Source organism: Orbicella franksi, chromosome 3, assembly GCF_964199315.1.
Source record: "Orbicella franksi chromosome 3, jaOrbFran1.1, whole genome shotgun sequence".
Lineage (NCBI taxonomy): Eukaryota > Metazoa > Cnidaria > Anthozoa > Scleractinia > Merulinidae > Orbicella > Orbicella franksi.
In genome coordinates this window covers 5,215,926-5,226,643 of record NC_138147.1, presented here as the reverse complement: position 1 = coordinate 5,226,643, position 10,718 = coordinate 5,215,926, and the positions used below count along the sequence as shown (strand labels likewise).

At 40.6% G+C, this 10,718-nt stretch overlaps 1 protein-coding gene, 1 long non-coding RNA gene and 1 pseudogene across 3 annotated transcripts; 2 read left to right on the top strand and 1 right to left on the bottom strand.

Annotated features, from left to right (window-relative positions):
* Positions 1–2,756: 2,756 nt before the first annotated feature.
* LOC145480836 (uncharacterized) lies at positions 2,757–5,569 on the bottom strand. Its single transcript, XR_014048557.1, has 2 exons — positions 4,698–5,569; positions 2,757–2,845 (listed from the first exon to the last, which is right to left on the bottom strand). It is a non-coding gene; the product is annotated as an uncharacterized LOC145480836 (long non-coding RNA).
* LOC145480831 (uncharacterized) lies at positions 2,788–9,349 on the top strand. 2 transcript variants are annotated; one of them, XM_081459160.1, is made up of 2 exons: positions 2,788–2,859; positions 7,451–9,349. In XM_081459160.1, exon 2 carries the CDS (start codon positions 7,461–7,463, stop codon positions 8,094–8,096), a length of 636 nt encoding a protein of 211 aa, XP_081315286.1. In that variant the 5' UTR covers positions 2,788–2,859; positions 7,451–7,460; the 3' UTR covers positions 8,097–9,349. The 2 variants fall into 2 exon arrangements, with proteins under 2 accessions (XP_081315286.1, XP_081315285.1); XM_081459159.1 differs by lacking the exon at positions 2,788–2,859 and adding an exon at positions 5,692–7,321.
* On the top strand, positions 3,552–4,711 carry LOC145480830 (uncharacterized; annotated as a pseudogene).
* Positions 9,350–10,718: the final 1,369 nt, after the last annotated feature.

The following is a 10,718-nucleotide window of genomic DNA, read 5'->3' as shown; positions in this document are numbered from 1 at the left end:
AATGTTGAGCCTCTAAAATGAAGGTGTGTTAGTACGATTCTCAGACGGTCAGAGACCGCTAGCTAGTCAAGGGTATCTTTCTCATATCCGCACTGAAGATGACGACCTTTTCAGGCCAGCAGGAGCATCTTGTGATTCGAACGTAGCGCCCCTTGTTTGACTAATTTAAGATTCCCAAACCTCTAAATTCCCATGAAGGGAGAAGATATTAAAATCAATCAATCAATAAATCAATAAGTCATCGCGACTTCTACGTCTTCAGTGTATGTTGTTCGGAATCAGATTTCGACGAAAATAGTGCGGTACGCCTGGCACTTTTTGTATTGGTGGGAGGAGTCCCCGGGGTAAGCCGTGTCACTGTCTCAAGTTAACGATTTTTCCCAGAAAGGCCAAGAAGCCTAAAACTAACAGCGTTCCTCTGTAACTTAGATGTCGTTGTGAAGCTCACGAGACCTTTATTTGTCATTACTTTCCATCGGTTTCCATACCTAACAGCTGCAATAGCTGAAGTGCACCATGGTTACCCACTGCACGAAGTATAGTTTATTGATACTGCCGCCGTTACGAAGCACGTTATGATATAAGTAATTCCTTCTAGTGTTTTGATCTTCAGGTTTTTATAACCATTCTATTGAAATGCCCGTGACAACGGCCGCCGAGATTCGTCGCTACAGAGAAACTACAATTGAAAATTTTGGCCAGGAGGTAAACATTTCTCGGGCGTCGGTGCATAGCTTCACCAATATCTTCATTGAGGAGAGCAGAGCCTTCATTCCCGGAGCATCGTTACCCGCGTACCGCGGTGTTCCGCTGTGGTTTGCAGTAGTCGTCCTCGCGTTTAGTTTTGCTGGTGCAGCCTCTCTCACTGGTGCAATAGTTTCTCTGGTCGCTGATTGCCCAATGCTGGTCATTTACTTCCAGAACGAATGGGTCAACCGCAAGACGCTTCCAATCGTCAAGAAACAACCAGTAAAGAACGACCTTCAAACTCTGAACGCCTTGTATGAGGTAACTCACTCGGAGCTGGAAATGATCGCTCTTTCGACTTATGACAAAGAAATTGGTTTCATTCGTGCATCGTACGGAAAAGTGAAATTCCAAGTGTTCCATCCTGCGGCTTTGGCGCTCATGGATAAAGCGAAAAATACATCTCGCTGGCTACTTGGTCTGTTCCTGTTTGTCGCATTGTACAACACTCTCTTCATCGTGCTTTATTCGGTAATCATCAAATAGTGAGCCAAACATTTTATGCATTGCTTCAATTGGGAATGCAGTCTCTGTGGCAAACACAAGCGGTTACATTTTGCGCAAACTCAGGGAGTGACAGTAAGACCGTCAGCTAAATTAAGAAAACACTAGTCGCATTGAGTAGCGAAGACCAATTGACCTAGAGGGGTTCACCTGATAGCTGAAAACTGTGCCAAAGTTTACTGATGGCTGAGAAATAGGCTGAAATTTGAACTGTCAGGTATTCTAGCATTCCTACCCAGATCCTTTCTTACAGCACGCATTGCACAGTTTGGTCACTCAGAAAAACAAGTGAAGGCTTTTGATCCTTATTTAGGTAAACGTAATACATAAGGTAAAGTCTGCATACGCGCCAAGTGGCTCATCAGGCCGGAGCTTATCCCGGTTTCTGTAGCATGAAGCGATCCTTGGTTAGAAAACTGTTATTTTGATCTAGAAGGAAAATGTTTGTTTTTCTGCATGTTTTATGTGAAGCATCGGCAATCGTCAAGAGAATATGATCTTAATCTCTTGCAATCGTAGATTGTCATATATAAGCAAATATCATCAAGAGAGTAATTCCACTGAATGTATACGAAAAGTTGTAAAATAGTGTACAGTGCAACAAAGTTATAGAAGTAAATCTATGCTGAACGACTCAAGGAGGTTAGGACATCAATGGGATTTTAAGGCCGAATGGAACTGAAGCAGTGGAGAATTTTATGACTTTCTGTTCCACTGACACTCGACCGATTTACATCAACCTCGTTAAGCTACCATGGCTACCAGCCTAATATACTGTTTCTAGTGTCACTTAATCGATAACAACTGGTTCAATTTCGTTTGTGTCGGATATTTCCCAAAAAGCTTCTCTGAAATGTGAATAGTCTATTATTGTAAAACAGTTGCTATCATATTCAAAGCAGATAAAAGAGTTTTATATTTGGTGTAAGATGAAACTTACTCATTCAGTCGTTTTCACGGAATCAACTTGTACTAACAGCTACGCCACGACTTCCGGGAAAATCTTGTTGATCTTACAAAAGGGCTATTGTTTGTGTTAAATCACCAAATTGGACCCACTACAATAGACCATTTCTTGATACGTGCAAAAACAATATTTACGAAATTTACTTTCCTTTTTCCTCAAGCTGGTAGACACCATTTACGTACAATGTATGTCGAACCAAAAAACAGGACAAGGCTGTAACTAGCTAGCTAGTTGGTGAGAAATCCGAATAATATCTACACTGGTCAGTGAAAGTAGGACATATATAAGCCGAGTTTCTTCGCGGTCATCGAAACAGTGGGGTAAACACTTAGAATAGCTGGTATTTCATTAGCTTGATCGAGATTCATTTGTCGAGGAATTTATCTGAAGAATAACATAAAAGGATTCAGAACCGCTTTGTAGAGTCTCAGTACCTTCATGCGCTCGATCGAGCGGTTTGGAGACCTCCGAGCAATTCGACCGCGGGTGCTTGTAATGTTTTGTCCATGAGGGAAGAGTCCCCAGACGAGAGCTCCTGTTTCCGAGAAACCCTGCTAGGTCAACAAAGCTGTTCTTTCAGTCTTACTGTAAAGTACACATACGTTTGGCTTTCCCGTGCAAGTTTTCCTGCAACAGAACAGGTAAGAGCAGAATTTATATTACCTAAAACGTAACATTTCCACGGTATGTTCACAGTTTACGAGGGCTAGAATTATATGGGCTACCAAAGTTACAATCAAAGAGAATCACCTTGCTGATCTAAAGGATAGTCATATAATTACAATCATCTCTCTACCTTCCCGTTTACCTCATCCAGTCCTTGTGCAAGGCAATGGGTGACATCGCATGGACGAGCACTTGCAATTGCAAGGCCGGAATCGAAATCAAACTATGATTTTTGCCACAACAATGCTCCATACAACTTGTACCGTCCGACCCTCGGCATGATAGTATTGAAGCGAACTTTGATCGAACGAGAGCAGTTATAAACAACTACAGCTTTTATCAAGCGCATAAGCAAAACAAGAATGTTTTTTAATGCAAGTTCCTTGGACAACTGGGCGTTCGGTAATGGTTGTGGTTTTTTCATGATGCAGGAACTGAACCGTGCTATAACATCCACAATTTCGACCCATCCGTAGATGGACCAAAACAAAGATTTAGACGTGGAATCGAATATAGTTTGGGTTTGCATGATTGAGCTGCTCGAGGCTTTTTGAAAGTCCCTGGTGTTTTCTCGCCTACAGTTCTTAAGCTGGTAGTTTTAATTTGGTTTAGATTAGATGTTCTCGCCATGCAAATTTCTTAGGTTTGGCGCTGCTAAGCTGGTGAACTACCATGTCTGATAGAGATCGCTTGGTTAGTGCCACAGGAAGAACCGAAGTCGAGCGCGTTCGTTACACACAAGTCAAAATAGAAGATGTTGGTGGTGAAACAGTTACGGTGAGAGATGAAATGCACGCAAGGGCAAACTTTTACATCAAACAAAGCAGGCCCTACTTCCCGAATAAAAAGCTGCCCACCTACATCGACTGTCCGTACTTTTTGCGAACCGCGCGAGTGCTGTGTGGCCTTAGGCTTTTCGGAGCGGGGGTGGCCTCTGGAGGAGCTAAAGGTGTTCCGGTGTTCTTCTTGGTAGCGTGCCTCCTGTTCTTGTTATTTTACTGCCAGCACCAGTGGGTGAATCACAGATCTCTTCCTGTTGTTTTCAGACAGCCTGTCTTTGCCCATCAAGAAAGCAACAACAGTTTCTACGAGGTAACTGTCACTGAACTTGACGAGATCGCTCTTCAGAATTATCAGGCTGGTATTGGCTTCATCCAGTTGTCCCGCGGAAAGATTCGATTCAAAAGCCTTCAGCCCGCAAGCGATGAAATTCATGTCAGACGCAAAATGCAATTCTCGTCTGATGCTTTTGCGTTTCGCCATGGCCCTGCTTACAACTTCTACTTTGTGGTGGCTTATTCAATATAATAGATTAGGCGCCAGTAAAGTGCAGAAATTCATTGCTGTACTCTTGTAAACGCCAATGAGCAATTCAATAATGTAGCTTAAGAGAGGGCCCTCTCTTAGTGCAGCAGTATCATATTTTCACCTAAGGCATTTCTCATGAAAACCTCACATGCAGAGAAATATTTCAGTGTAAGCCACATTTTTGGATAGTTGAGTAGATTGATAGTTATGTAGACTGAAAACCACTTCAGGTCACCTTGCATGTTGCATGATACTCAGAAGCGCGTTTAAATAAGCATGATCGCGAAGATTCCAAGAAATTGGATTTGATAGAATTTGATACGTTTTCGTTTAGGCCTTTGTGCATGGCTATTAATTTGTATTTGTCAGAATCCACAATTAAGCATATGATTGGTGATGATATACCACTCTCTCTATTTATCAACATCTACAAGTGATCGAATCGGTGATAAAAAAGTACATGTAGGAAAATAAAATTTAATCAGTTTATTTCAGTGATACTTACCCTTTTCTAAGAGGTTCTTGATTGCATTTATAGTTCTGATTCCTGGAAACGTGTTTAGACTCGTTGAGGATATAATCCGCTCTGCTAACAAGCGTCGTATAGTCTGTATATCTAGCAACAAATTCTTGTAAGTAAGAGAGAACACTGATTCAGCCCTAGACGACACCATGAAACGTTAAGGTGGTATATACCCAAAAATATGGCGATGTTCACGAAAAATTCCAGTTTTTAAAAGATACAAGATTTAAGACCCCTGAACACTTGTTAAAAATAGTTGGAAACGATCTTGCCGAATTTACCCCTAGGTAAGTGTGAAATTTAAGAAAAAACACAGTGGTATAAGTTTTTTTTACGTAGCTACGGCCATAGCAACGGCTGTTAACAGTAAGAACATGTGACTAAAAATATAGATTAGTTTTAACAAATATGAACGATACTTTGTGGTAAAGCTGTAAAGAGATGCACAACTCGATTGGTATAATTACTTGGGAAAAGCTTTGCCGATTGACCATCGCAGGCTTATTCATTTCACTTATGAAAAGGAACATTTCCTACAACTACAGAAACTTTTTACAAAATAGAACAACCATTACACCCCCCCCCCTGGAGATCCAATCTGCACCTCCCCCTGCAATGTTTGGCTTGCTAAATGCTTTTGAAAATCCATCATGTGAGAAACTTAAAGTGCACTTTTCTCAACGGTCTACTTTTGTACCAACTGACCTCACGCCAACATTTCTACTTTGGAAGGTATTTCAGAGAAATTCCTGAAATTTTCGGTAATCAAAGACCAATATAATAGTGTTGTGATGCAATAAACTAAAAAAATCATAACAATTTAACATCTGTCACATGACACTAGATAACTTGTTCACTGGATTTGGTGCAAAATAAGGTTATTTCCAAATAAAGCCTGTAGAAAGCACTGAAAACAAGAGTTAACTGTGAAAACTTTAGTTTATTGCGTAGAACGAAACAGAAACTTACAAGATATACTTGTTTGAAAATCAAATGTTGTTTTGCGAAAGAGCAGGAACTGTTGGCGTCAATGCTATAAACTAAAAGCTTAAAAGGCTGTGGCTGGTTGCCATAGCAACCATTTTCAGTAAAACCTTGAAAATTTATTTTCACTTCATGAGTGCAACTGCACGCAAATGGTATTTCTTCACCACATTTAAACAAACTTTTTGGTCCAATTTAGGGGACCATTCCACATTAAGGGGGTATGGTACCCTAAAATATAGCGATGTTCATGAGAAATTCAATTTCTTGGAAATACAAGACTTAAGACCCTTGAGGACTTGTCAGAAACATTTTGACATGATCTTGCTGAATTTCCTTCCAGATGAGTGTGAAATTTAAGGAAAGTACACAGTGGTATAAGTTTTTTCACGTGGCAACGGCCATAGCAACGACTGTTAACTATAAGAACGTGACCAAAAATATAGATTATTTTTAACTTATATGAACGAAACTATTTAGAAAAAAACTTTTAAGACATGCACAACTCGATTGGTATTATTATTTGTGAAAAGCTTTGCCTCAAATTGCCATCACAGGCTCATTCATTTCCCTTATGACAAGGAATATTTCTCACAACTGTGGTAACTTTTTACAAAATAGAACAACCATTACACCCCGTTCCCCGGGATCCAATCTGCACCCCCCCACTATTTGTGGCTTGTTAAATGCTTGATACTTCATGTAAGAAACTTAAAGTGCATTTTTCTCCAAAATTTAATTTTGTACCGACTGACTTCGTGCCAACATTTCTACTTTGCAAGGTTTTTAAGTAAAATTCCTGAAACTTGGGCTGATCAAAGACAAATAGTGTCGTGATGTCATAAACCAAAAAATCGTAACATTTTAAGGTCTGTCACGTGACATGAGAAGATTTGTCCACTGGGTGTGGTAAAAAATAAGGTTATTTCTAAATAAAGCTGTAAAAAGCACTGAAAATAAGAGTTAACTGTCAAAACTTAGGTTCATTGCACAGACCAAAACATAAACTTACATGATATGGTTATTTGACAGTCAAATCTTGTTTTGTAAAAGAGCAGGAAGTGTTGGCATCAATACTATAAAACACTACTTCAAAAGGCTGTGGCTGGCTTCCATAGCAACCATTTTGAGTAAAACTCTAGAAATTTAATTTCTCTTCTTGAGTGCAATAGCACACAATTGATCTTTCTTCACCATATTTAAACAAACTTTTTGGTCCATTTGAGGGTACCATACCACCTTAAGATCATAAAGCAACTCAATTACAATATTCATGGTGTTGCTTGATCTAAGTCCTCTCGGCCGAGGGGGTTTTACTGTAGATGGCGGAAAGGTAAGAATATATTTCTTACAAAGCAAAGTATGATTCTCTCATCTTGAAATTAAAAATTCAAGTATCTAGACGAGAACTCACAGTCAGACATTATTACTTCCGGTGGTTAAGCTAGCGTGACCGGTCAAAGAGGAATGGAGAGGGCCCTGGAACCTTCAATGGTAACCTTATAAAAAAAATGTCCTTCCTTTCTAAGAAAATCAAACTGATTGGCTTTCAAACCATAACGCGTTAATCTTTACTCCTTTTGAATTAAGTTTCGTTTCTTCAAGCGTCATCCCTGGATCAGGTAAAACTGAAGGTTTTTAATGTTTTCAGAATGCCGCGTAATGTTCTGTACTCTGTACGACTGTTTTCATTACATATGCTCATGATATTTCAGCTATTTAGTTCACATTTCCGCTTACCACAGTACCAGGTTGCTTAAGATGTCGGAAACAGCTCCGCTTTTGCCTGCCATTGAAGCCAGAGGAGTTCAACATACTCGAGTGCAAGTAGAAGATGTTGGAGTAACTGTGAGAATACGGAATTCTCCGTATGCCTATTCCAATCACTTCATTACTCAGAGCCGACCTTACTTTCGGCGACCTTTGCCCACTTACATCGATTGCGTGCTGTTCTTGCGTTTCACAGGGCTGATGTTTGTGGCCTCTTTCTTGGGTGCCTTGGCTCTTAATGGTGGCTATTTCAAAGGTGCACCGTTCTACTGTTTCTTAGTCTGCGCAGTTTTCATTGGGATTTTCTGCCAGCACGAGGTTGTAAACAGAAAATCACTCAAGACTGTTTTGACGCAGCCAGTAATCGATGGTCAACGGAGCTTGAACGCGTTGTACGAAGTGACAATCACCGAACTGCAGGGAATGGCGCTTCAGAATTATCGAGCTGGAATCGGCTTCGTTCATGTGTCTGAAGGAAAAGTGAAATTCCAAGCTTTTAACAGGAGGGCAGTGCGAGCCATGATGAGTGCTAGGCAAACGTCTCGATGCATGCTGTTCTTGTTCTTCTGTGCCGCTTGTTATAACTTTTATTTCATGATGATTCACTCGCTGGGTTTTAAATTCTGAGGATATGTAACTGAATGGTGTAGGTACAGAATACAGCAGCTTACTTCGCTTCATTTTGCAAAGGTCCCAATTTACTTTTAAATGAGATTGCGTTATGTTTCACTCGGGGAGTTATTCTCGTTCCCAGAGCCACCCGATCCTCTTGCTCCGCCGTCTTAAAGGGACGGGCGGCCCTGGGGAATAGAATAGTGTTGTAGAGTTAGCAAGAATACAAATATTCGTGTCATTTGTTTGCGTTCCTAGACAGGAAAACGCTTTACTCTTACAGTGTGTGTACATCGTCGAAACTGAAGTACGAATAAGGATACGGTGTTGTTATATCTGTCAGTAAGAGAGCATGATTATATTCTCTTGCTGTTAGTTACCACGCGCGCTGTGATTGGTCAATCAACTTAGGGGGTCGCATTCTACTGTACGGCTCGCTAAAATTCACATGTACTTTTGTTGCCAAAATGTTTCATGATTTATCGCCGAACCTTCTTAACTCTTATAACAAGTAAAAGTTGAAAACTTTCTTTACTTTAAATTGTGTTTTGCTTTCGTTTTGCTTTCGACGTGCGTCAGAAATTTGAAGCCGTTCCGCGTGAATAGAAATCGTTCCCAAGCCCGTCAGACACACAACAGAGATGTAACAAATATCTTCCTAACCTTGTCTTCTCGGTCCGTACTGTAACGTACGAATCCTCGTTTTTTCCCCTTCGATTTATGGCCCAAGCGCAAAGGGGAAAAAACCGCGGTCCGTAACTTGCGGTAGGGACCGAGAAGGCGTGGATAGTAAGCGGTATTCACTGTTGGCTTACGACATGCAGAAAATCACTAGGCTCGTCAACGGCCAGTCAGGTGCCTCTTTTGTCCGTTGTAGACTGCTCACAACCACTCTATTTTTCAACGCACGAGGAAGAAAAAGCGAGTGAAGTGAGCGCGAAGCACGGGGCCAGGGGTGGGGGCGCTGGCGTCCAGTTCTCTCACCATTCTCTCCACGTGTTCAACGATCGAATAAAAATGTAACAGGAGATAGAGGGCTGTGAACAGTCTATTGAAGAGAGGTTTTACTGTAGTTAGTAAACTTTTTGGAGCCATAACAAGGAAGAACTCCACGAAATTTGCTGAACAAAAACAGGTTACTTCACTGCATTACCGTGATAGGAACATAGAGTTATTTAGATTTTGATTTCGCAATAATAAAGTAATAAATTTAATTTATTAGCAAAATATGAAAAAATAACTGAAGTAATAAACTCGAGTTTCCACGACATTGTTGCCCTGCTCTTTGTGATTGATTGATTGATTGATTGACAAACTGGCTACATGATCGTGATTGACTTACTGACAGACACCAGAAAGACGATGGACGGATGAATGGACGGTACAGATGGATGTGGAGATGGACGGGCAGAGGAAAGTACAGACAGGATGGGTATGGGGTCATGGACGGATAGTAGATTGCTTTTCTTTTTATTACGAACACGGTACAAGACGTACAACTCAAGTAAGAACAAGGGATCATTTACGCGCTCGTGTTACGAGTCACGTCACCTGGAATACGCTAATTGCATCACTCATTTTAGAGACGTCATGGAGTAGGGGTTTGAACACGCCCACCATGGCTACGGCTTTGTCTTTGCCGAGTCGCTTTGTCTTTCGCCCATCGCGAAAACTGCTAAGTCGGCGTTGTGGCTCAAAACAAAAATAATTCATCCCACTGTAAGCGGAATAGACCATGAGGCGAAGCCGAATGGGCTATTGACCCGTGGTCCTTGAGGGCGAAGGGTCTAATTGTTTTAGTATCACCCAACTAGTCGGACAGAAAAGGCAGTAATAAAGTTAGCAAATGTAAGTTGAAGAAATATTTATTTGGGAAAATCACGAAAGAAAGCGTCACGTTCGATTGCGCCAATTTCGCTACTCGAGGAATATTATTAGCAGGATTTGCATTAGTCCACTAGTTGGGTGATACTAATTAACAATTAGATTATGAGCTCGAGATTTCTATGAGGTGATAGTTGATGAGGCCTTCGGCCTCATCAACTATCACCTCATAGAAATCGAGAGCGAATAATCTTATTGTTTTAGTAGAATTGTTACTAAAATTTACCTCAAATAACCGTTTCCAATTATTTCTTGACGTATTATTAAACTTTGCGCTTGAAAAAGATTGCTCGGATTGAATTGTCATTTAAAATTGAAGTTATGTGCGCGCGCACATCAATTTTTTCAATTTCAACTTTTTTTAAAGTCAAGAAACCGTAAATGTCCTTCGTTTAGACTTCTCAGGAATTTAATTATCCATTTGCATCAAAATTTTCCTTCAAAACCTTGGAAAAACGAAAAAAATGTCGTCATTTCCTAGACGACCTCCAGCCACTGCACTCTAATGGCTGATAGTGTTCAATGGCTCAGCCAATCAAATTACAGCATTTGCATTAGTATACTAGTAGAATTCTACTAATGATCTTTAGTATAAATCTACCAGCGTTCTATCACGAATGCCGTTCTCTGATTGGCTACGCTACTCACTATCTATTCTGTTGTAGACTGATAGTGAGTAGCGTGTGCCCTTGTTAACAAAATGACGGCCGCTTCTTTACATTTTCGAGGTGACTGTGAAGAGAAGTCTGTGAA

What these genes read in the sequence shown, in the direction of transcription:
- LOC145480831 (XM_081459160.1), top strand. Translation starts at nt 7,461, where the DNA reads ATGTCGGAAACAGCTCCGCTTTTGCCTGCCATTGAAGCCAGAGGAGTT.